This window comes from Protopterus annectens, chromosome 1.part0 (assembly GCF_019279795.1).
Source record: "Protopterus annectens isolate FY-2018-M chromosome 1.part0, PAN1.0, whole genome shotgun sequence".
Taxonomy (NCBI): Eukaryota; Metazoa; Chordata; order Ceratodontiformes; family Protopteridae; genus Protopterus; species Protopterus annectens.
Genome location: NC_056725.1, coordinates 1,623,503,102 through 1,623,530,143, shown reverse-complemented (window position 1 = coordinate 1,623,530,143; position 27,042 = coordinate 1,623,503,102). Strand labels below are relative to the sequence as shown.

The 27,042-nt window shown below is 44.4% G+C and overlaps 1 protein-coding gene across 1 annotated transcript in view; it reads right to left on the bottom strand.

Annotated features, from left to right (window-relative positions):
- Window positions 1–27,042, bottom strand: part of WBP11 (WW domain binding protein 11) — a gene marked incomplete in the record, with an annotated part of 1,089,603 nt that overhangs the window by 147,832 nt on the left and 914,729 nt on the right. The window contains 1 exon segment of the mRNA XM_044068181.1: window positions 4,084–4,428. Within this exon segment, the coding sequence (XP_043924116.1) occupies window positions 4,084–4,428 (345 nt within the window).

The window sequence follows — 27,042 nt, the reverse complement described above, 5'->3', positions numbered from 1 at the left end:
TCACTCTACAGATGGTATGCAGAAGGCAACATTAGTCTTGCTGGGAAAGGAAAGAGCTCAAGCTGAATGTTTTCAGGATGCAAAGATGTCGTTCTTAACAAGGGTGCAATGGATGATGCCATAAGACTCCTCCATACTTCTTTCCTACTACTTTGATCTAGATACACTGATGTATAGTTTCCTGGAGAGGAAACATAGCAGTATCACACTAGTCCAGTGCAGACTTCTTGAATCTCAGAGTCTCTCCAAAGGGTGTCACTAGACCACTGAGGATGGTGATAGATGCAGTGAAGAGAAGTATCAATACATTTGTGAAGCAAAAACCTCAAAATCACCCTCACAGGAAAATCATGGGGGGGGGGAGGCAGTTTTCAACTAGTATTAGCTCTGAAAAATCTAAAAGGGGTGGCCTACACTCACCCAGTTCAACAGGCAATAAATGAATGACAGAAAGGCCTCTGTGATGAGCAATGTGCTAACAGTGCTTGGTAAGGCATTCACTAGCTGGTGTAAGTGCTTCAGAAAATAGCAATCTGTCCTCCCTACGACTGTGCTTCTGCACTGGTGAGGTAAAGTTTCAAATGACAGAGGACCATATGCCAGCCAGACCGAGGAACAACAAGTGTAAACTCTACATTGAAAGATACATCTACATCAGCTGGACGAAGACAAAGGGAATAGACTCTTCTGACTATTAATTCACCCACAAAGCCATCACTGTGAGAATGAGGGCTCATTCATGTGAAAAGGCCTATTGCTATGCTGCTCCAGCTGTTCTAGCACAGAAGAGGTAGTGCTAACTTTCTGGGATTCACTTCCTCTGCAAGTAGGAATCTGGGAAGTACCAATCCAGTTATCATCAGTATCATTGGCTGGGGATGGATGCAAGCTAAATCCATTGTTACATGACAAACAGCATAAACTGTATGATGAGACAGAGCCTTATCTTTCCGCAAACTTATAAGACATGGACTTTGATATCTTGCCTCCAGATCTCTTGCACTCAACTTCATTTTAGGTTCTGCCTTTAATCATGCTACTTGGTGTCTAATCAATAAATGGGCTGGCAACAATCCAGCACTGATATTTTCCCAAGTATTAAGCTTTCATAGCAGTGTCTGTGAATCATGTGGCACTACTCCACCCCACGCATTGGTCTAAACAATGCAAGCAGTGTTAGCTGAGGTCTTGGCTAGTGATCTAGGTACTGCAGAAACATTTAGAAAAGTTGTGTTTCTTCAGCATCACACACAGCAACTTTCCTAAGACAAATGTTAGGATCTAGAACCAAACTGTGTGGATGATAGGAGCAGGAGAATGAATGTTGTATATGCTCCCTCATGCCCAACAATATGCCATAATCGTATGCAGCTGCACAACCTGTGTACACCCCTGAATATGGGAACCAGACAATGGGAGAATTTTGCTCATATCAGATCATATAAGAGGAAAAATCAAGGGAGCTCCTATGTAGATATAGTCCCTCTATCAAGCCGACAAATGCAAACACTCAGGATTAAAACTGTGGTTCCAAAGGTACAACAGTCGTATACCCAAATCCTAAAAGCTTTAACTGTCATGGAAGCTACAGGGAAAAAAAACACATACTAAAAATAAAACAGAAAAAACAACCCTCACAAATGCTGCTGAAACATGAAGGGTAAAGGCTTCACTTTCCTACCATCAAGGAGACCACACTCGGTGAATGTTCTAGGAAAATAAAACCGAAGGCATCACAGATTAGCAGCATTCATATTTCAAAGCTGCTTTTATATAGTCAATAAGCACTGTGTAGTCTGCTCAAAACAGAACTTGACAGAGTCTCTCCAAATACCAGCCCAGTGTTGGCAAGCTAATATACTTCGAGTACAACCTTCTGAGTGATGCTGGACAAAGTTGCAGATATCTCTTTGGTCTTCTTAAACAGGGAAGACTAAGAGGTACTCTTGTTTACTGTTAGTGGCCTAAAGCTCCCAACTCTCTACTTGAAGGGGACTGAAGACATCCATAGGGGAAAAAAAGATAACTTTTTCATAAGAAAAGTAAAAATGTAGTCAAAACTGTCCCCAAAAAAATCTGAAGCAGGTGACCTGGCAGAGAAGTATGATTTATTTATGTGACTCTCAAATATAAAATAGAGAAACAGTCCCCCCAAGTTAATGGCAATGGACAATCACAGGCACTCACAAATCCAGTCCTGATGGAGCTGCTACACATCTGCAAGTCAAACAGCACAAAGGTCATCCCATCTAGGGATCTAAACTTAGCAACTCAAACAAAACATGCTGGACAGACAGATGTGTGTTTCAAGAGACTGCCCTTTCTTTAGAACAGGCTTCCTACTCACCTTAAGCAGAGCCCTTCCTTGCCCTCATCAAAGGCAATTTGGATAGATTGATAGGAAATTGCAAATTAACACCTGGGTAGGACCTATGGCCTTATGGACAGGGGCAATATGCAAGATATTCAAGGTACAGACAAATTCATGCCATCCTCTTGCCCCTAGAGGCCATACATTGGGTAAAATTGGGTTATATTGGCTAGGCTTGCAAGGGCTCTTAAGCCATTAGCCTAGTAAATTTCCTATGAACCTATTAACAGGGAAATGTAAATGAGTGGGACCAAACAAGACCTGGCATAACCACTTAAGACTATTGTAGTTCACAACACTTATTTCTAGGCTCTTGTAATTGGTATCCAAGACTAGGTCATCAGACTTGAATACGCACAATTTCACTATGGTGCAAACATCAAGTATTAAATCCAGATAAAAAAATCTCAAAAGAATTTCGGCTGCCCTGGACAGAGCTTAAAACTTGACTTTTATTATGTAAATAGTCTCTAAATAATTGAAAACTAATCAGAAATTTGGTATCAGAACAGCGGACTTCTCTGAAATATTAAAGAACTGCATAATTGCAAATATTTTCAAGAACTAATAAATACCAACACATACAGATGTACATACAAATATAAACAGCCCAGATTACAGTATGTGTTTCATAGACAACTCACTAATAAACCCTGTGACTATAATGTGCCATATGCAAAATGTACCATGCTTCCTTTTTTAATAATGCATCCGAGACATTTAGGAGAAGTTCAGAATTCTGACAAAGATAATGTAACACCTCAAAAACTCTGAATCATTATTATGTTTATCCTTAAAATGCACAGCTAGTGGGCTAGTTACCACTTTATTTTTAATATCTCTTTTGCGTTCTTGTATGCTTTTCCCTTATTTGTCTTCTAGTTTGTCCAATTTAACATTTTGCAAATGGGCAAAAGATTATATACAACAGCTTCTTGATAATTATATGCATTTTCAGACACTGTTCATTTATAAAGAGGTGCTGTCGGTTATCTACATACGGACAAACAGAACATCCCCCACATACATTAGTCAATGTCATTCTTCTCCCCAGAATTATACTATGCACTACATGATCTGCAATGCTAAAGGAATTCCTATAGGACATTTAAAAACGTTGCTGGAGAAGGATATCATTTATTTGTCCCTGTACAAAATGTTATATTGGCCAAATCTGAAGGCAAGTAAGGAAGAGCATATAAAAGCACACAAAGTTATTAAAAAAATGTTATAATTAGCCCAGTAGCCATGCATTTTAAGGTTAAACAAAATAATGTTCCAGAGCTTTTAAGGCATTCTATCGTTTAGGTTTGTCAGAATCTTGACCTTCTAAATGTTTCAGATGCAATATTGAAAAAGGTAGCATGGCATATTTTTACAAACTGCATATTACAGTCACAGGGTTTAAAACACTAGGCCATTAGATGCCTAGTATAAAAAATCAAGTGGTCAACATTATCAAAGTCTGACCTGATTCAACATTAGTCTAGAAACGGCCATGATTCCACATTTCTGTCCTTGAGGGATTTTGCCATTCTGTAAATTAATGACATTTCTGCTGTTTCTATATGCTAAAATAATAGAACAATAACAATGAGTACAGTTTACATATGCAAGTTACAGTGTCTTGACTGTAGCACATGTTGTGGTTATATTTAATAAAATCCTTTGTTCATATGCAAAAACCTGAAATCTGAGTGCCCAATCCTTACCTGGAGGTGGGCCAGGGGGAAGACCAGAAGGTGGTCCTGGAGGCCTCAAAGGTGGTGCTGGTGGAGGACCAAGAGGAGGAGGAACTGGCATGGCAGGTGCTGGAATCACAGCCGGTGGTGCAGCTGGTAACTGTGGTGGTGCAATTGCAGGTGCCTCTGGGCGAGATTCCTCCTGTGGCTTTGATTCCTCAGTATCTGACTCTTCATCTGTTTCTTCTTCTTCGTCTTCTTCTTCTTCATCTTCCTGATCCTCCTGATCATCATCATCATCATCGTCGTCGTCATCATCATCATCGTCTTCGTCGTCTTCATCTTCTTCATCATCATCATCTGGCAATTCTTGACCTGAATTTAGATACACGAATAAATAATTTTAGAGAACACACATCATCAGTTTCATAAATACATGAAGGAAAGACAGTGGTAACCTTAAATATAAAAAAATGATTGGTAATTGATGTCTGCGACCAAACATTCTAAAAACGAATCAGTATGTATAGCAACTTACACGGTATAACTCAATAAGACTACTACAATCCTCAAACTCCTTTCTACACACACTAAACAAAAAAAGTTATGTACTCACCACAACGTTCTGAGTTACTGCGCTTCATTTGACTTCAACCTGTGGGTAACTCTGATACAACAGAATCCGACTCGGCTGCCTCTCCAGCATATGATCCAAGCTCCAAGCTCCTCCCCCACCCGTAATGCCCATCTCCCTCCTCCCTTCAGATCGAGTTTGCTGCCTACCAGAGCATCCCCATCTGATCCAAAATCTTATCCCGTGACAAGGATCTCCCTAATCAAGCAGAGGAGAACAGAAGCATACTCATATGGTGACCATTCCTCATCTATCCAGACCAACACACAGCTTATACAAGGCAGGGGGAAAGAGGGAGGGATGGTTGAAGACAAATGAAGAGCAACAACTCAGACAGAATGTTATTGAGAGTATATTTGTTATCTTCATTTGCTTTTCAACCTGTGGGACAGAGTCCCCAGCTACTAAACATCTGGGAGGTCCTCCAGGAAGGATATTCCAGAGCAGGGCAGAGCCAAAGGAAGCCCTGTTCCTGGATAAAATGTCCAACTTGTAATGCGAGATGGAAGTGTGCGAAGAAGCCCAAGTAGGAGCGGAACAATCATCATCCAGAGAAACTCTGGACCAGAAGGCAGCTGAAGTAGCCATAGATCTAGTGGAATGTGCCTTAACATAATCTGGCAGAGTTAAACCTCTAGCTGAATATGCCAGGAAAATGCAGTGGGAAATCCAATGGGCAATGGTGTCCTTCGACACTGGTTTCCCTAAAAAGAGCTTAGGATAGGAAATAAAAAGTTGGTCAGACTTACGAAATAAGTTTGTCCTAAGCAGGTAAAAACATAACTGTCTGTGCACATCTAACAAGTGGGGTTGTACTCTCCCTTATTTTGAAAATTTGGACAGAAAACCGGGAGATTAATCACTTGAAGCTCTGAGACCCTTTTGGCAGAAGTAATAGCAACCAAGAAAAGCCATCTTCCAGGACAGAAACTAAGTGCACTGTGGCTGCAGGTTGAAAGGGGGATGAGACCAAAGCTTGCAGAACTAGCATGAGATCCTAGGGAGGCGTTGGGTCCTTAACCGGTGGTCGAAGTAAGAAGGTGCCTTTCAAAGAGGCTTTACAAAGCTTAGAAGATGCTAGAGAAGACATGTCGCCTACATGAAAGTTAGATATAGTTGCCAGTTGGACCTTGATCATAGAAGAACTGGCACCTTGCTGAAAAATACTTGCTAAAAAATCTAAAACCGCCTGAACCGGAGCAGTGAAGGGGTCCAGGTGACGCTGAGAGGCCCAAACAGAAAAACATTTCCACTTACTGGCATAAACCTTCCTAGTAGAAGATTTGTGAGCTGCCACCAAAATTCTTTTGACCAGTGAGGATAATCTGGGAGTCCTGACTATCATGGGAGCTGAAGCAGCCAATCAGTGAGCTTCAGACTGATCAGGTCTGGAGGGGGAATCCCTGAGGGATGAGAGATGAGATCCGGAATTGGATCCAACGTCTGGGGCGGAGACACAACTGAGACCACAGAGAGGGGATCCATACTTGGTGAAGCCAGAATAGGGCAATGAGAATGACAGAGCTCCCCAGCCTGCCAGCTTTCTGAAGAAATTTTGGTATGAAGGGCAGAGGGGGATATGCATACAGAAGACGGGAGGGCCAAGCATGAACCAGAACATCTCTGGGTGCTTCTCCCTGCAGGGGGTTCAGAGTGAAAAACTCTGCACTTCACATTGGAAGGAGAGGCAAAGAGATCGCAGCAAGGCTTGCCCCACTTGAGAAAGATCTGTTTCCCTACTGAAGGATTCAGAGACCACTTGTAAGGCATCAGGACAGACCCGCTGAGCCTGTCGACTAGAATGTTGGACCTCCACGGAATGTGCATTGCCACCAGAAAACGTCCAGTGGAGATCACCCACTCCCACACTATCATGGCCTCTCGACACAAGGGATAAGACCTGGTTCCCCCCTGCTTGTTGATGTACCAGACCACAGACGTCTGTCTGGACAGCAACTGTCGCTATGGGGAGATGGGCATGGACAGCTTGCAATGCTAGGAGCACCGCTCTCATCTCCAGGACATTGATATGCAATTGAGTCTCATAGGGGGACCACGTACCTTGGACTGTCCTTCTCAAGCTGTGCCCCCCTACCCCAGCAGGGAGGCATCCGTGGTCACCATGGCCAAAGGGTTAGAAAGAAGAAAGGCATGACCCTGGAGAAGATCTGGGGAATGGAGCAACCACAGAAGAGAGTCCCTGCACACCTGAGATACTTGAATAGGGTGAGAGAGAAGATATAGCATGGACCATGGAACTGCAAGGGTCCACTGAAGTACCTGCATTCGTAGCTGAGCCATGGGTAAGAGAGCGACTGTGGCTGCCATGGACCCCAACACCATTAATACCAATTTTACCGTCTGTGACCGAGCTTGAAGGATACAGTGGGTATGTAGTTTCAGAGACTGGATCCTCTCTGAGATTAGTAAGACCTTGGTTTGAATCGTGTCCAACCAGGCTCCAATGAAATCTAGCACTTGAATCGGGGTCAGTAAAGATTTGTTGAGATTGAAGGTTATTCCCAACTGGTGGGCTAAGTGAAGTTGGGAATCCCTTGCTTGGCAGAGTTGATGCCTGGAAGGGGCAGCAAGGAGCCAGTCATCCAGGTAGGGGAAGACCTGGAATCCCTGTAGTCTCAGGTGAGCTGCTACCACTGCCATCACTTTGGTAAACACCCTGGGGGCTGTGGTGAGACCAAAGGGTGGTGGCTCTGAAAGTACAGTTTTGTACCTACCATAAATGTAGATGTTCGAAGATCCACATTGCTGCAGTCCTTACACTTGGGTAGTCCGCTGTCCTCGGTCGGCCCGAATATCAAAGTATTAGGCTGACGTCGGTCAAGGCGCTTAAGACTGACATCAGGACGTCAGGGTACAAATGCGCATGACTGACGTCATATCCTCAGTCTTTTCTTGCCCCAGATGTCAGAAGACCCTAAAAAGAAAGGTCAAAACCAAAAGACAGCAAAAACCAACCAACCACCCTTGCACTAATCATATGTACAATATATACAATATACACAATATTTACAACCCAACCCACACAACCGCCTCTAACTACAGAGGGAAGGAGGGAGGTATTGGACTGCAGCAATGTGGATCTTGAACATCTACATTTATGGTAGGTACAAAACTGTACTATGTTCTTCATCTCACATTGCTGCAGTCCTTACACTTGGGTAGAATCCCAAAGCAGAGGTAAGGGAGGATGGCAAAACTATAAAGCAGTAGGAGCTGCCAAAATGCCCTGTAAAATTGCAGTGGCAAAACCAGCCCTAGATTTAGAGTAAAGTGGAAGGTGATAATGCTTAGAGAAAGTATGCACTGAACTCCAAGTAGCTGCCTCCAAAATATCTTTAGTTGCCACCCCCCTTAAAAAAGCTGTAGAAGTGGCAGTAGCCCTAGTGGAATGAGGCCTAATCCCAGCTGGAATCTCCTTACCATGATGGGAATAACAGAAAGCAATACAAAACCCAATCCACTTAGAAATAGTTTGTTTTGACACAGACTTGCCCTGAGAAAGTACAGTTTTGTACCTACCATAAATGTAGATGTTCCAAGATCCACATTGCTGCAGTCCTTACACTTGGGTAGTCCGCTGTCCTCGGTCGGCCCGAATATCAAAGTATAAGGCTGACGTCGGTCAAGGCGCATTTGACTGACATCAGGACGTCAGGGTACAAATGCGCATGACCGACGTCATATCCTCAGTCTTTTCTTGCCCCAGATGTCAGAAGACCCTAAAAATAAAGGTCAAAACCAAAAGACAGCAAAACAAACAACCAAGCACCCTTGCCCTAATTATATGTACAAAATATACACTATATACACAATATTTACAACTCAACCCACACAACCACCTCTAACTACAGAGGGAAGGAGGGAGGTAAATTGGACTGCAGCAATGTGGATCTTCGAACATCTACATTTATGGTAGGTACAAAACTGTACTATGGTCTTCATCTCACATTGCTGCAGTCCTTACACTTGGGTAGAATCCCAAAGCAGAGGTATGGGAGGATGGCCAAACTAAAAGGAAGCAGGAGCTGCCAAAATGCCCTGCAAAACAGCAGTGGCAAAACCAGCCCTGGATTTAGAGTAAAGTGGCAGGTGATAATGCCTAGAGAAAGTATGCACTGAACTCCAAGTAGCTGCCTCCAAAATATCCTTGGTTGCCACCCCCCCCAAAAAAGCTGTCGAAGTGGCAGTAGCTCTAGTGGAATGAGGCCTAATCCCAGCTGGAATCTCCTTGCCATGATGGGAATAACAGAAAGCAATGCAAAACCCAATCCACTTAGAAATAGTTTGTTTTGACACAGGCTTGCCCTGAGAACTCAAAGCAAAAGAAACAAATAACTGCTGAGACTGCCTGAACCCTTTAGTTCTGTCCAAATAATATCGCAACTGCCTGTGTACATCTAAAGTGTGCAAAATCTTTTCCCCTTTATTTTGGGGATTTGCATAAAAGTAGGCAAATGAATAGTTTGGTTTAAAGCCACACTAGAAACCACTTTAGGCATAAAGGAAGGATTAGTACGTAAAGATACCCTATCCTTATGGAAAATCAAGAAAGGCTCAACCGCCATAAGGGCCTGCAATTCAGAAACCCTTCTTGCAGAGGTAATGGCCAACAAAAAAGCAGTCTTCCATGATAAATATTTCAACTCAGAAGTAGCTGCAGGCTCAAAAGGTTGTAGAGTGAGTTTCTCCAACACAAAATTGAGATCCCAAGCAGGAGTAGGAGCTCTTGTGGGGTCTTATATTCTTTGCCCCTCTAAGAAATTGCTTGAACAAAGGATGAGAAAACAATGGTGGGTCACAATTATAGTGAGCCGAAATTGCTGCAGCATGAACCTTAATAGAAGAGAAAGACAAACCTTTGTCCAGTAACTCAGTAAGATATTGAAGAGCCACACTCAAATTAGGCTCAGAAACATCAAAATCTTTTGCTGCACTCCAAAATAAAAATCTCTACCATTTATCTGCGTACACTTTCCTTGTACTAGGCCTTCTAGCTTCCAAAATAACATTCAAAACTTGCTGAGGAAGTGGAGGCCCACTATGGTTCAAAACAGAATATGCCAGGCTGTTAGGTGCAGAGAGTGAAGCTTGACATTGAGCAAATGACTGCCCTCCTGTGACAACAGGTGTGGAATCGAAGGCAAAGGCCATGGAGGCTTCCGTACCAGACTTCTCAGTAATTGGTACCAGTGCTGTCGAGGCCAATCTGGAGCTATTAAAATCATCCTTGGCTTGTCCTGTCTGACTTTAGAAGTACCTTTAGGAGGAGAGGCAGAGGTGGAAAGGCATACACATGAAGATTGCTCCAATTGAAAGAAAGAACATCCACTCTCCAAGCTGTGGGATGAAACCTTTTTGTGCAAAACTTTGGCAGCTGATGGTTTAGTGGAGAAGCGAACAGATCTATGTCTGGAGTTCCCCATGACACTGTCAATTTCTGAAATACATGAGGATCCAATTTCCACTCGTTGGGATCCATAATTCGTCTGCTCAACACATCTGCTAAGGAGTTCTGTGCTCCTGGCAGAAACCTTGCCTGAAGATTGAGCTGTAAACTGAGAGCAGTCTCCCACAAAATCATTGCTTGCCTGCATAGAGGATAAGAATCGTTCCCCTTGCTTGTTGATGTACCACATGACAGTTGTGTTGTCTGTTAGAATCAACACCTGCCCTGGAAGAAGTAAATCCATGAAAGCTATTAATGCAAACTGGACTGCTAACATCTCCTTCAGGTTGATATGTAGATGTTGTAGTCTGGCAGGCCACTTGTCTTGTATCCACTTTCCATTTAGATGAGCTCCCCAAGCTTTGTCTGAGGCATCTGTCGTTAAAATCTGACTCGCCTCTGGCCGGGTCACAGAGAGTCCCTTGTTTAGGTGACATTCATGAGCCCACCACAAAAATTCCTTTTGAATGCAAGGTATTATTTGAATGACAGTGTCCAGATCCTGGCAGTGCTGTGTCCATATATTTTTGAGATACCATTGCAGCTTCCTCATATGCAGTTTGGCATTGGGAAGCACCAGAATACAAGATGCCATGAACTCTAAGGCTTGAAGGACTGTCCTTGCAGTCAGCCCGGACTGATGAGATAGTTGATGGAAGTAAAGGGAAAGACTCTTTTGTTTGTCCGGGGTTAAAAAGGCCATCTGGGATGCTGTATTCAGTCTCACACCCAGAAAGCACATGTCCTGAGAGGGTACTAGACTGGACTTTATTTCGTTCACAGAATACCCCAGGCATCTTAGCACTGCTATCACATATTCCAAATGATGAAGAAGCTCTTCCCTTCCTTGAGCCAGAATCAGACAGTCGTCCAAATAAGGATAAATCTGTATTCCTTTTAGCCTGAAGAAAGCTATCACTGGAGCCAGAACTTTCGTGAACACTCTGGGCGCAGTAGATAAGCCAAAGGGCAATGCAGAGAACTGATAGTGAGAAGTCCCAGCTCAGCAGATACTTCCTGCAACTCAGTCTTATAGGAACATGAAGGTAAGCCTCCTTGAGATCCAAAGTTACCATCCAATGATCTTTTTCCAGCAGAGGTAAAAGCTGCTGTAACGTCAACATTTTGAACTTGGGAATGTCCAGATAAGTGTTGAGGATAGATAAATCCAAAATCGGTCTCCACGTGTTCCCCTTCTTTGGTACTAGGAACAGGCGAGAATAAAATCCTAGGCCCACTTCTGGCATAGGGACCGGCTGTATGGTCCCTATTTGGAGTAACAGAGAAACTTGCTTGTGAGCCTCTATTCTTTGTTGAGGAGGAACGTCTGGCATGCCTTTGAAAGGAGGCAAGGTATGGAAATAAAACCTGTAACCGTGGTGTATGATATCCAAAACCCATCTGTCTTGGGTAATTAAACTCCAATTTTCTTTGAAAAGTGCCAACCTTCCTCCCAAAGGTGCTGCCAGGCGAGAAGGCTCTGGCAGCTGAAAAGGGAGGTCATTGGGTCTGTTTACGAAAGGACTGACCCCTGCCCTCACCGAAGACTGTGCAGGAGAACTCCCTGTTCTAGGCCTAAAAGAGCCCTGAGCTCTACCCCTACCACGTCTAGATCTACCCCTAGACTGGGAATCATAAGAAGGATACGTCCACCCCTTAGTAGGCCAATTTCTACTAAACTTTGGAGGCTGGACCTGCAAAAAATCTTTAACAGTCTGCATAGACTTAGCCTTGTCTTCCATTTTCTTTAAAACTGCCTCAACAGGAGAACCAAACAACACGTCAGATTGTAAAGGAGCATCTAAAATCCTTGTTTAAACATGGTCAGATCAATTTTGATCCCTCAGCCAGGCGTGCCTGCGAAGAACTGACCCAGTGGCAGCCACCCTAGACGAGGCCTGTACAACATCAAAACCACATTGCAAAGAATGCTTACCCACCTGTTCAGAAACATGCACTAAATCTTGCAACTCTTTACAATCAATACCTTCTGCCAGAGCATCAACCTTAGACTTCAATTGTGAAAGGAGATAGGTTTGGTATTTCAACATGTGAAACTGGCAATTCAAAGCCCTCATAGCAAGAGTGGAAGAAGTATAAACTTTCTTTCCCCATCTATCCAAGGCCCTGGCCTCTTTGTCTGCCGGAACCGGATTCTTTACAACAGAAGCCTAAACACCTTTAGGCCCCTGGCTAACAGTTTCTGGGTCTGCCCTAGGACTCTTAAAAAGATACTTATGAGCTTCAGGCACCCTGTAATACCTATCCGGTTTAACAGGAGCAGGAGGCAAAGAATCAGGATTAAGAGAAGCCTCTGTAAAAACATCTTCCACTACATCCAAAACAGGAGGTATAGCCAAAGGCCTATGCTGGGGTAAAAACAAAAATTCCCTAAGCCTTTTCCTGGAATTAGAGAAGTCCTGACCTTCCCACTTAAAATGCTCCCTCATGGAATGAAAAGTTTCTGAAAAAGAAAAATCCTCAGGAGGAGAAGCAGAAGGAGTCGAATCATCCACATCAGAATCAGAATAAGGAGAGTACTCCTGCAAGTCTTCAGCCGAAGACTCTGAAACATCTGAAGCCTGCTCAAAACTCCCTAGCTCAGGCTCCACCCTAGGTCTCTTATCAGGAGGGGCATAGAACCCTAATCAAAGTAATCAAATCTTCTGCCATTTTAAGCATATGCTTCTTGGGCACAGTTCCTGAAGAACTAGGGGTAACACCAACTGAAGCTAAACCTGGCCTGCCCTGGGAGAAGCCTTGGAAACAGAAGGAGAGGGCCTAACCACCCTAGGCAGGGAGGGAGTATAGTAACCTGAGAAGCCCCATCAGCCTGGCCTGCCTCCCGAGAGGCCACATCCTGCAATAACAAAGACTCTCCCTGGGATCCCAAAGAAACCTCCGGTGGAACCACCGGCTCCACCGACACCTCTAAAGAACCGGCGTCCGGTACTGGCGGTTCCTCTAGCCTAGGTTTAACTGCTTTGTCCTTGCGCTTCTTGAAGAAGCGCGTCGGAGCATCCGGCGGCATTTTATAATTGCACCGCTTCGAAGACTAACCTGGCACAATCTAATCTTCTCTTAATAGTGCGCTTATTAAACCTAGCACAAGGCGACACCCAACAACGTCGTGCTCAGGCCCTAAACAAGGAATACACAAAGTATGGTAGTCTCTATGCGGTATCTGTTTCCCACAAGAAATACAATTATTCACTTTTTCTGACATCCGGTAAACCACTGAGGCAAGAAAAACTAAAATATTCACGGGTACTTAGCCAACTTTGACTCGGTCTGAAACTCAGAAATCGAACAATTTCAGAACGCCAACCGGCACTTGCAATGCTGCTTCTGCATCGGACCATGCGGCAAAAAAGACTGAGGATATGACGTCGGTCCTGGGCCTTTGTACCCTGGCGTCCTGCTGTCAGTCAAATGCGCCTTGACCGACGTCAGCCTTATACTTTGATATTCGGGCCGACCGAGGACAGCGGACTACCCAAGTGTAAGGACTGCAGCAATGTGAGATGAAGAACATCCCAAAGCAAATGAAACAAATAACTGCTGAGACTGCCTGAACCCTTTAGTTCTGCTCAAATAATATCGCAACTGCCTGTGTACATCCAAAGTGTGCAAAATCTTTTCCCCTTTATTTTGGGGGTTTGCATAAAAAGTAGGCAAATGAATAGTTTGGTTTAGAGCCACACTAGAAACCACTTTAGGCATAAAGGAAGGATTAGTACGCAAAGATACCCTATCCTTATGGAAAATCAAGAAAGGCTCAACCGCCATAAGGGCCTGTAATTCAGAAACCCTTCTTGCAGAGGTAATGGCCAACAAAAAAGCAGTCTTCCATGATAAATATTTCAACTCGGCAGTAGCTGCAGGCTCAAAGGGTTGTAGAGTGAGTTTCTCCAACACAAAATTGAGATGCCAAGCAGGAGTAGGAGCTCTACGTGGGGGTCTTATATTCTTTGCCCCTCTAAGGAATTGCTTAAACAAAGGATGAGAAAATAATGGTGGGTCACAGTCATAGTGAGCAGAAATTGCTGCAGCATGAACCTTAATAGAAGAGAAGGACAAACCTTTGTCCAGTAACTCAGTAAGATATTGAAGAGCCACACTTAAATTAGGCTCAGAAACATCAAATTCCTTTGCTGTACTCCAAAATAAAAATCTCTTCCATTTATCTGCGTACACTTTCCTTGTACTAGGCCTTCTGGCCTCCAAAATAACATTCAAAACTTGCTGTGGAAGCTGAGACCCTCCAGGGTTCAAAACAGAATATGCCAGGCTGTTAGGTGGAGAGAGTGAAGTTTGACATTGAGTAAATGACTGTTCTCCTGAGACAGCAGGTGTGGAATCGAAGGTAAAGGCCATGGAGGCTCTCGTACCAGACTTCTCAGTAATGGGTACCAGTGCTGTCGAGGCCAATCTGGAGCTATTAAAATCATCTTTGGCTTGTCCTGTCTGACCTTCAGGAGTACCTTTGGGAGGAGAGGCAGAGGTGGAAAGGCATACACATGAAGATTGCTCCAATTGAATGAAAGAGCACCCACTTTCCAAGCTGTGGGATGAAACCTTTTTGTGCAAAACTTTGGCAGCTGGTAGTTTAGTGGAGAAGCGAACAGATCTATGTCTGGAGTTCCCCATAACACTGTCAATTTCTGAAATACATGAGGATCCAATTTCCACTCGTGGGGATCCATAATTTGTCTGCTCAACACATCTGCTAAGGAGTTCTGTGCTCGGCAGAAACCTTGCCTGAAGATTTAGCTGTAAACTGAGAGCAGTCTCCCACAAAATCATTGCTTGTCTGCATAGAGGATAAGAATGTGTTCCCCTTGCTTGTTGATGTACCACATGACAGTTGTGTTGTCTGTTAGAACCAACACCTGCCCTGGAAGAAGTAAATCCTTGAAAGCTATTAATGCAAATTGGACTGCTAACATCTCCTTCAAGTTGATATGTAGATGTTGAAGTCTGGCAGGCCACGTGTCTTGTACCCACTTTCCAGTTAGATGAGCTCCCCAAGCTTTGTCTGAGGCATCTGTCGTTAGAATCTGACTCGCCTCTGGCCGGGTCACAGAGAGTCCCTTGTTTAGGTGACATTCCTGAGCCCACCACAAAAACTCCTTTTGAATGCAAGGTATTATCTGAATGACAGTGTCCATATCTTGGCAGTGCTTTGTCCATACATTTTTGAGATACCATTGTAGCTTCCTCATATGCAGTTTGGCATTGGGAAGCACCAGAATACAAGATGCCATGAACCCCAAGGCTTGAAGGACTGTCCTTGCAGTCAGCCTGGACTGATGAGACAATTGATGGAAGTAAAGAGAAAGATTCTTTTGTTTGTCCGGGGTCAAAAAGGCCATCTGGGACGCTGTATTCAGTCTCACACCCAGAAAGCACAAGTCCTGAGAGGGTACTAGACTGGACTTTATTTCGTTCACAGAATACCCCAGGCATCTTAGCACTGCTATCACATATTGTAGATGATGAAGAAGTTCGTCCTTTCCTTGGGCCAGAATCAGGCAATCGTCCAAATAAGGATAAATCTGTATTCCTCTTAGCCTGAAGAAAGCTATCACTGGAGCCAGAACCTTGTGAACACTCTGGGCAGTAGATAAGCCAAAGTGCAATGCAGAGAACTGATAATGAGAAGTCCCAGCCAAAACGCAGATACTTCCTGCAACTTAGCCTGATAGGAACATGAAGGTAAGCCTCCTTGAGATCCAGAGTCACCATCCAGTGATCTTTGCCCAGCAGAGGTAAAAGCTGTTGTAACGTCAACATTTTGAACTTGGGAATGTCCAGATAAGTGTTGAGGATAGATAAATCCAAAATTGGTCTCCACGTGTTCCCCTTCTTTGGTACTAGGAACAGGCGAGAATAAAATCCTAGGCCCACTTCTGGCAGAGGGACCGGTTGTATGGCCCCTATTTGAAGCAGCAGAGAAATTTGTTTGTGAGCCTCTAGTCTTTGCTGAGGAGGAACGTCCGGCATGCCTTTGAAAGGAGGCAAGGTATGGAAATAAAACCTGTAACCTTGGTGTATGATATCCAATACCCATCTGTCTTGGGTAATCAAACTCCAATTTTCCTTGAAGAGTGCCAACCTTCCTCCCAAAGGTGCTGCCAGACAAGAAGGATCTGGCAGCTGAAAAGGTAGGTCATTGGGCCTGTTTACGAAAGGACTGGCCCCTGCCCTCACCCGAAGATTGTGCAGGTGAACTCCCTGTTCTAGGTCTGAAGGAGCTCTGAGCTCTGCCCCTACCACGTCTAGATCTACCCCTAGACTGTGAATCATAAGAAGGGTACGACCACCCCTTAGCAGGCCAATTCCTACTAAACTTCGGAGGCTGAACTTGCAAAAAATCTTTAACAGCCTGCATAGACTTAGCCTTGTCTTCCATTTTCTTCAAGACTGACTCCACCGGAGAACCAAACAACACATCAGACTGTAAAGGAGCATCCAAAATCCTTGTCTTAACATGTTCAGATAAATTCTGATCCCTCAGCCAGGCGTGCCTGCGAAGAACTGACCCAGTGGCAGCCACCCTAGACGAGGCCTGTACAGCATCAAAACCACATTGTAAAGAATGCTTACCCACCTGTTCAGAGACATGAACCAAATCTTGTAATTCTTTACACTCAATGCCTTCCGCCAGAGCATCTACCTTAGACTTCAATTGAGTAAGAAGATAGTTTTGATATTTCAACATGTGAAAAGTACAGTTTTGTACCTACCATAAATGTTGCTGCAGTCCTTACACTTGGGTAGTCCGCTGTCCTCGGTCGGCCCGAATATCAAAGTATAAGGCTGACGTCGGTCAAGGCGCATTAGACTGACATCAGGACGTCAGGGTACAAATGCGCATGACCAACGTCATATCCTCAGTCTTTTCTTGCCCCAGATGTCAGAAGACCCCTAAAAGAAAGGTCAAAACCAAAAGACAGCAAACAACCAACCAACCACCCTTGCACTAATAATATGTACAATATATACAAGAAATACAATATTTACAACCCAACCCACACAACCGCCTCTAAGAACAGAGGGGAAGGAGGGAGGGTGGACTGCAGCAATGTGGATCTTCGAACATCTACATTTATGGTAGGTACAAAACTGTACTATGTTCTTCATCTCACATTGCTGCAGTCCTTACACTTGGGTAGAATCCCAAAGCAGAGGTAAGGGAGGATGGCAAAACTATAAAGCAGCAGGAGCTGCCAAAATGCCCTGTAAAATAGCAGTGGCAAAACCAGCCCTAGATTTAGAGTAAAGTGGAAGGTGATAATGCTTAGAGAAAGTATGCACTGAACTCCAAGTAGCTGCCTCCAAAATATCCTTAGTTGCCACCCCTTAAAAAGCTGTGAGTGGCAGTAGCCCTAGTGGAATGAGGCCTAATCCCAGCTGGAATCTCCTTACCATGATGGGAATAACAGAAAGCAATGCAAAACCCAATCCACTTAGAAATAGTTTGTTTTGACACAGGCTTGCCCTGAGAACTCAAAGCAAAAGAAACAAATAACTGCTGAGACTGCCTGAACCCTTTAGTTCTGCTTAAATAATATCGCAACTGCCTGTGTACATCTAAAGTGTGCAAAATCTTTTCCCCTTTATTTTGGGGATTTGCATAAAAAGTAGGCAAATGAATAGTTTGGTTTAAAGCCACACTAGAAACCACTTTAGGCATAAAGGAAGGATTAGTACGCAAAGATACCCTATCCTTATGGAAAATTAAGAAAGGCTCAACTGCCATAAGGGCCTGTAATTCAGAAACCCTTCTTGCAGAGGTAATGGCCAACAAAAAAGCAGTCTTCCATGATAAATATTTCAACTCAGCAGTAACTGCAGGCTCAAAAGGTTGTAGAGTGAGTTTCTCCAACACAAAATTGAGATCCCAAGCAGGAGTAGGAGCTCTACGCGGGGGTCTTATATTCTTTGCCCCTCTAAGAAATTGCTTGAACAAAGGATGAGAAAACAATGGTGGATCACAGTCATAGTGAGCAGAAATTGCTGCAGCATGAACCTTAATAGAAGAGAAGGACAAACCTTTGTCCAGTAACTCAGTAAGATATTGAAGAGCCACACTTAAATTAGGCTCAGAAACATCAAATTCCTTTGCTGCACTCCAAAATAAAAATCTCTTCCATTTATCTGCGTACACTTTCCTTGTACTAGGCCTTCTGGCTTCCAAAATAACATTCAAAACTTGCTGTGGAAGTTGAGACCCTCCAGGGTTCAAAACAGAATGTGCCAGGCTGTTAGGTGAAGAGAGTGAAGTTTGACATTGAGTAAATGACTGTTCTCCTGAGACAGCAGGTGTGGAATCGAAGGCAAAGGCCATGGAGGTTCTCGTACCAGACTTCTCAGTAATGGGTACCAGTGCTGTCGAGGCCAATCTGGAGCTATTAAAATCATCTTTGGCTTGTCCTGTCTGACCTTTAGGAGTACCTTTGGGAGGAGAGTCAGAGGAGGAAAGGCATACACATGAAGATTGCTCCAGTTGAAAGAAAGAGCATCCACTTTCCAGGCTGTGGGATGAAACCTTTTTGTGCAAAACTTTGGCAGCTGGTAGTTTAGTGGAGAAGCGAACAGATCTATGTCTGGAGTTCCCCATGACACTGTCAATTTCTGAAATACATGAGGATCCAATTTCCACTCGTGGGGATCCATAATTCGTCTGCTCAACACATCTGCTAAGGAGTTCTGTGCTCCTGGCAGAAACCTTGCCTGAAGATTTAGCTGTAAACTGAGAGCAGTCTCCCACAAAATCATTGCTTGCCTGCATAGAGGATAAGAATGTGTTCCCCCTTGCTTGTTGATGCACCACATGACAGTTGTGTTGTCTGTTAGAATCAACACTTGCCCTGGAAGAAGTAAATCCTTGAAAGCTATTAATGCAAATTGGACTGCTAACATCTCCTTCAAGTTGATATGTAGATGTTGTAGTCTGGCAGGCCAAGTGTCTTGTATCCACTTTCTATTTAGATGAGCTCCCCAAGCTTTGTCTGAGGCATCTGTCGTTAGAATCTGACTCGCCTCTGGCCGGGTCACAGAGAGTCCCTTGTTTAGGTGACATTCCTGAGCCCACCACAAAAATTCCTTTTGAATACAAGGTATTATCTGAATGACAGTGTCCATATCCTGGCAGTGCTGCGTCCATACATTTTTGAGATACCATTGTAGCTTCCTCATATGCAGTTTGGCATTGGGAAGCACCAGAATACAAGATGCCATGAACCCCAAGGCTTGAAGGACTGTCCTTGCAGTCAGCCTGGACTGATGAGACAAGTGATGGAAGTAAAGGGAAAGATTCTTTTGTTTGTCCGGGGTCAAAAGGCCATCTGGGATGCTGTATTCAGTCTTACACCCAGAAAGCACATGTCCTGAGAGGGTACTAGACTGGACTTTATTTCGTTCACAGAATACCCCAGGCATCTTAGCACTGCTATCACATATTGCAAATGATGAAGAAGTTCGTCCCTTCCTTGAGCCAGAATCAGGCAATCGTCCAAATAAGGATAAATCTGTATTCCTTTTAGCCTGAAGAAAGCTATCACTGGAGCCAGAACTTTCGTGAACACTCTGGGCGCAGTAGATAAGCCAAAGGGCAATGCAGAGAACTGATAATGTGAAGTCCCAGCCCGAAAACGCAGATACTTCCTGCAACTGGTCCTGATAGGAACATGAGATCCAGGGTCACCATCCAGTGATCTTTGCCCAGCAGAGGTAAAAGCTGTTGTAACGTCAACATTTTGAACTTGGGAATGTCCAGATAAGTGTTGAGGATAGATAAATCCAAAATAAAACCACTGAGGCAAGAAAAAACTAAAATATTCCCCAACGGGGTACTTAGCCAACTTTGACTCGGTCTGAAACTCCGAATTCGAAAAATTTCAGAATGCGAGCGGCACTTGCGCTGCTTCTGCATCGGACCATGCAGCAAAAAGACTGAGGATATGGCGTGGTCATGCATTTGTACCCTGGCGTCCTGATGTCAGTCTTAGCGCCTTGACCGGCGTCAGCCTAATACTTTGATATTCGGGCCGACCGAGGACAGCGGACTACCCAAGTGTAAGGACTGCAGCAATGTGAGATGAAGAACATCTGGTAATGACTGGCCCCCAACCAAAAGCAGAGAAACCTTCGAGAGTGCCTGTCCATTTTGATGTGGTAGTACGCATCCTGAAGGTCGACTGAGCACATCCAATAGTTCTTCTGCAGAAAGGGCAGGATAGATTGAAGAGTGACCATCCAGAATTTCATCTTGGCAACTGACAGATTTAGAATGGAAAGATCCAGATGGATCTTAAGTCCCCCATCGTCTTTGGCACCAAAAAGATTCTGGAATAAATGCCTAACCCGGTCTGGCCTGGGGGGACGGGTTGGCTGACTCGATTTTCTAGCAGCTTTGCAATTTCCAGTGCCGCTTCCTCCTTTTGTGTGGGTGGAACATCCAGGAGGTGTTTGGGTGGAAGAGGTGATTTGCTGAAAGGGATACAATAGCCTCTGGATATGATCTGCAACACCCAACGATCGTTTGTGATAGACTCCCAGGCTGTTGGGTGTAGCGAAAGCCACACCCTGATTGTCTCCAGAGCTGAGCAGCTGGCCAACCCTTCAGGGCTGCTGAGCGGGTCTGTCTGAGAAAGGCTCTTGAGACCCCTGATTCTTCGGACCCCCTCTGCCTCGGGGGCGGCGACTATCGAATACCCCTCTGCTTCTATGGGAAGGCAAGTCCTGTGCATCCTGGAAGTAGCTGTGAGACATTTGGAACCACATCTTCTTTGCCCCCCGCTGATTCCTCAAAAAGGTTCGTTGGCGGGTGGAGAAGCGGATCCTGACAACCGAGTCTTCCCGTCCTTCTCGCTCTGGACAAGAGTATCACATACCAACTTTCCAAAGAGGGTGGAACCGTTGTTAGTAAAGGATGCCTTAAAGGGTTTCGAGAATGCAGTGCGACACCTGATGGCAACGCCTGTCTGAAGCTCTAGTGGCACCTTTCGTGGCACGAGAGAGAAGCCGCATAGAGGTGTTTGCAATTGACGTGAGGGTGGCCATGCAAACAGAGAATATCTTCTGGTCCTCTGCCATCATGGACCTGGGGTAGACCCAGCGATCTCCTTGACAAGGTCTCGCTGGAGCCTAATTATGTGTGCCATACAATGCAGCACATGTACTGAAAATGTGGCTGAAGTGTAAACCCGCTTCCCAAAGCGATCCAACGTCCTGGACTCTCGGTCTGATGGATGGACTGTGGAGCGACTGTGGAGCTCCTCCTGCACCACTACCATGGCATCTATGGGGGATCACTCAGTGGGTCCTATCTGTGGGAGCACTCAAAATCTTGTTGGGGTGTTTGGGGATCGGCTCCACTATGTCCGGTTCCTTCTATGCCTGAGATGTAATTAGATCCACCAGTGGATCTGCAGAAGGGGACACCCAGGATGTAGAGGGTCAAGTGCCAAATGCCTCCAGGAACACTGATTCTTCAGAGTTGGGTTTCTGGACAGACCACCCCCCTCACTGACAAAGGATCACCATGATGCCTCCAAAGGAGACATCCTCGGGGGTAACCAGGGAACCCTCCCCCTCCTCCAAATTGGTGTCCTCCGTGAGGGACTCCGGTGGGAAGTCAATGTGCCTCCTTTTGCATGTATGTTTTCAATGTACCTCCTCAGGGGAAGTTTCTGGGGAGGACTCAGAAACGTCTGGCAGCTCCTGCATGGGAGCTCCCTGGGGCAGAGAGGCGGCAGGCTGTCCCTGAGGTAGCAGGATGGAGGAATCCATACTAGAAACAGGCAGCCAGGGTGCAGTCCAAAGATGAGATAGTCAAGGGTCTCAACTGTATCGAGAGAACCCTCACCACCATGTCAAAGGCAGAGGGGGAGCAAACCATCTGAGAAGGAAGTACAGTCTGGTCTACCATCCTCTGCATCAACGGGGAGCAGGAGCTGAACCTCTAGGCACTAAGACTCTGACTGGAAGGCTGTTCTCTGAAAGACTCGGAGACGACAACCTCCCCTTGGATCTGGCGATGAGGCTACAACTCAGAGTCGGATGGATGCAAACTCGTCGGATCTGACCTACTCAAGGTAATGGCCGGCATCGAGGTACAAGGTACCATTGGCATTGACACCTTGATATCGAGAGTCCTCTGATCCGAAGGCTCCGACACTGGGAGTTGGATCTAAGAAGAAGTAATCAGCAGGAATGCGGATAGCATGTTCCCTGTTCCAGAGGGAGAGGGGGCAGGCAAGACTCCCATCTGTATCTGAGGATAAATTTCCATATCATCCTGTCCACCTCCGCTTTGGAAAGGCTGCTGGTGGACCGGGATGAAGATTCCACTGATATTGGCCTGGAGAGTCTGTGGGGTGAAGCCGGAACCGGCAAAACGCTCTGAAGCTCCTCCAGCTCCAGGGAGAAGCAAGGGGAATGGAGCCGGGGAGATTGGTCGGAGGGCCGAGAGAACTTTGGCCAGGGGACCGGTGGAGGCCAAATGATCAGGGGATCGCTTCCTTGGCCTGTGCCCGCCCCGTATCTCTTGGCGGGAGTTTGAGTTCCAGAGGCCGGGGCGGGGACAGTAGTAGTAGTCGGGGTTGAGGAGGCCTGGGTCCTGGAGGTAGGAGGGAGAAGGTCTTTTAAAATTAGCTTGTTCCTCCTGTCCATCAATGCGTGGGGGGTTGAAGCCCACGCAGATGGAACAGGAGGACTCAAGGTGGGAAGCCCCTAAACATACTACTCAGAGTGTGGCCATCAGATGGGGAGAGCTTATGGCCACACCCCGCTGACTTTCTGAAGCCTGGTTTGGAATTTTCCGACAGAGTCGCAGCAAGGAGGCCCAACCAGAACAACCCTTAAACATACACATGCTTCCAGATAGATGAAATTATTTTACCGATGAGCAGTGCAAGGGTAGGGAAGGTAAACAAACTGTAGGAAAGAGAGAAATTTAAGTAAAAGGGAGATAGAAACTCTAAAAAAAAAAATCAGTCACTTACCCAAAGGAAGCTCAGAACAGTGGATCACGATGCTTATGCTAGCATGGCAAATGAGATCTGAAGGGAGAAGGGAGACAAAGATATTACGGGTAGGGGAGGAGCTGGGAGCTTGGATCGGATGCTGGAAAGGCAGCCGAGTCGGATCCATGCCAGATCCAAGTATCCACAAGTTTAAGACAAATGAAGACAACAATTTCAGATTGAAAGTTACATACCTGACATAATGTTGGACCTTTTTCATCCTAGTCTGTCCAATATGACTATTGGGACTGGAACCACCTATCAGATTCTATCCAGCCACTTGCCAGTGCTCTCATCCTACAGCTCCTGAATGTTGCCCTCAAACTGCCCTACTCCCTACCTAGACTTGCACAACTTTTGCCCAGTACTATGCATCCAGACTTTAAAAGCATGACAATTAAGGAGAAATAATGTGGAGACATGAGATCAGAAGATGGTGGGTGGGATGACATGTTGTATGGACAAGAATGAAAAGGAGCCATCATTATGGTAAGTATGTAACTTTCATATTTTTTTCCCATCTGATCAGATTACTAGGACTGAATCCCAAGCTACCTTCTTTCTCCAGTGGCATCATGATAGCATACCTTTTAGGACAGAGGCCCCAAAGAATGTGCAGAACCTGGAAATTGTATCCAGTTTGTAACAACTGGGAAAAGCATGCAAGGTAGACCATGTAGCTGCCAGACACATTTCTTCACTGTGTAGAGCTTCTGAAAAAGGAAGCAGACATAAACCATTGATCTGGTAGAATGAACTTGCGTTTTAGACTCTTTCTTGCTTGCAATGATAAAGGTTTTACAATTTGACAACCACTTAAATAGGGTTTGTTTAGAAACCTTCTTTTCAATACACTTTGGGCAAAGGAAATGAACAGAAAATCCTTTCCGATGACTTTGGTTCTATGTAAATAGAAATGTAGCTTAGAGTGAAGATCTACTGTGTGAAAATATCTGCAAATGAATGGGTTAATTTAGGTTAGATTCTGAGGATACCTTTGGGATAAATGATGGACTAAGAAGATTAGCTGGGGACAACAGATAAGGCATGGAGCTCTGATATTCTCCTGAAAGAAACAATGATGATATAGTTTTCCACAATAACACTGAGATCTGCTTGAAGAGGCTGATTCAAAGGGAGATTTTTGTCAAAGCTTCCAAAATTAAATTTAGATGCCATGGAAATATGGGGTCATTTATGGGAGAGAGTAGCATAAATACACCTTGTAAGGAAGGCCTTGCATAGCTTGTGAAAAGTCAGGGAATGATCTTAAACGTCATAATGGTAGTTGGAAATAATGAACCAAACACAGGAACAGCACGTAGGTGAACAAGGATGGCGAAGAACAGCTGCACTTCAATTGTGAAAAAAAAAAGATTCCTTATTCATAAAGGGTTACTAAGAAGAGCAAAACCTCTTGCATACAGGGGCAGACAAAAGGGTCCACATTCTGTGAGGAAGTCCAATAGGAAAGTTTTTTCCTCTTGCTTTTACTTTTTTTTTTTTTTTTTTTTTTTGAGTAGACTATTTCTGGGAAGCAAACAGAGTATGAACTACTATCTTCAATAATGTACAGTCATTGGCCGTCATAGGAACTAAAGGTACCATGCAGTGAGCTTGCGACTGGCAAGGTCAGAGTTAGGCTGACCAAATTCATTGAGGGTCCAATAGCTACGGAAGCTTCTTCAGGTGAGGCCTCAAAAGGGGAAACCAGATTTACCTAGGCCACTGGGGATGGGATGGGATGGAGTGGGGTGGTAGTGATGCAAGGCGAATCACAGAAGATTTTCATCACACTGCTTTCTGAAGAAACCTGGGAATGAGGGGAACAGGTAAGAAGGCTTAAAGTAGACTGGAAGACCACTGTCAGACTAGACCATGCTGTGCTGACCCCCCCCCAGCAAAAAAGTGAAGTTGCTTCTCTGTTTTGTATTGGAGGGAATGGCAAATAGGCTGCAGCAGGATGTGTCCTAGAGGCTGAACATCTGTTGAGTCACCAATGGGTTGACGAACCACTCACGAGGCATCAGGATAGACCTGCTAACCTTGTGTGCTATGCAGATGACTCACTCCAGAATGAGTGTGATTGAGGCTGCCTGAAAGCAATACAAATCCAATGCCAAATGTCATACCCTCAGCCTCTGTGTAAAGGAGATAGGGACTTGGTTCCTCCCAATTAACCTTAAGAATCATCTGAATTGAGCATCTCGTACTTCACAACTAAGGTGCAGTTCGTCCATACAATAGTCCTCGTTTTGTGCGAATGAACAACTTGTCCATTTACAATGTTAGTGCAACTGTGCGTGACATGCCATGCTTCTGCTGTACAATGTACAGTTTATAATGGATTCATGAAAGGGAAGAGTACGAAACAAACTCTATGCTATATTTTCTATTAGCTTTGTCATTCTCTTATGTTATACAGCATCAATGTAAGGCTTTACACTTGTAGCTCACTGTCCAAGTTTCTAATTATGGAAGACTGTAACACTTGCTGTAGGATGTAAAAAAGTATTTGTATCACATCTCTACCACATACTATAGTTTTTTTGATGAAACAGTAGAGTTACATGCATAAAACCGTAACCGGTGGCTACAGATGGTGTGTGTCTTAATTCACTGTGCATATGTATTTTACAGTCCAAATCTAAAGATTAACTGTGCTCTTACAAGCCCATCACTATTCATGGTGTATTCTTACCAGCTCCACTACATATGGGTATTCAGACTTCTTTAGCCACCTACTTTATTGTTCATCTCATCTTTCTAGACATTTCTTATTAATCCCATAGGTCTACTGTCACCTACTCTACACAATGGAGTGTGTCTATGAAATGATCATCAATGCACTTTCACATACAACTCTCCAGAGCATTCACTGTTTTGTGAGCAAGAGTTTTGCTCCATACCCAGTCACTTGACTTGGTCCCTCCTCCACATCATTGTAGGTCCTCAGCCTCACTGCACTCCTCTGTTTGACTGCCATATCTATCTATGAAACTCCATAACCGTACTACATTTTAAAAGACATCTCAGCAACCCACCCATCTAACTCCTTACTCTGCAAAGGCTTGCATAAAGCCTGTCAAATGTATACCGGTTCTTGAAAAATGTTGCATATCCGTGTCTGTTTACAGAACAATCTGCTGTGTGTATTTTCAATGTAGACTGCAGCTGTTCTCCCAAGGTCCTGTCTACAATGGACTATGGTCCAAACAGAAACAAATCATTCAAAACTAAATTCATAAAATAAACTTAACCCAGTTTTATTATAAATATAGACCAGAGCAGAGGCTCACACTTCAGCTATTGCTACAACCTTCAGCTGAGCCAAGAAAAGATGCCTGCAAATGTATTTTGCAACTAACTGCATGAAAGTAGAGCACAACTGCATGGAATTGTGGATCCAGGACCATATTAAAAAAATCCAATGATGTTTCTCCACAAAGGTTGGTCTAATAATGTGGTAAAGTTTCTGTACTGTGTTGTGTCATTGGTTCTATTTACTATCTGTGGTACAAGGTTTAAACATGAACTGCCTACTTTTCACAGCTGACTCAACCACACATTTAATAAAAATGAATAGTAAATATTAAGACACTAATAAAATGAAACTAAAACAGTTAATAAGCTCATAGATTCAGAAAGTTACTAAACATGCAGTTCAAGAGACGAGCGAGGAGCCTTGCCCAATTTCTCAATTGCCACAGACCACTATCTGGTTAAGTAATTTGCTCAGAATCAAACAGCAGGGAGGCCAAGGGAATCAAAAGCAGCTCTGTAACAGCCATAACCTTAATCCGCAGCGCTACCTGCAAGGCTGGTTATCTGAAACTACAAAATTACAATACCAC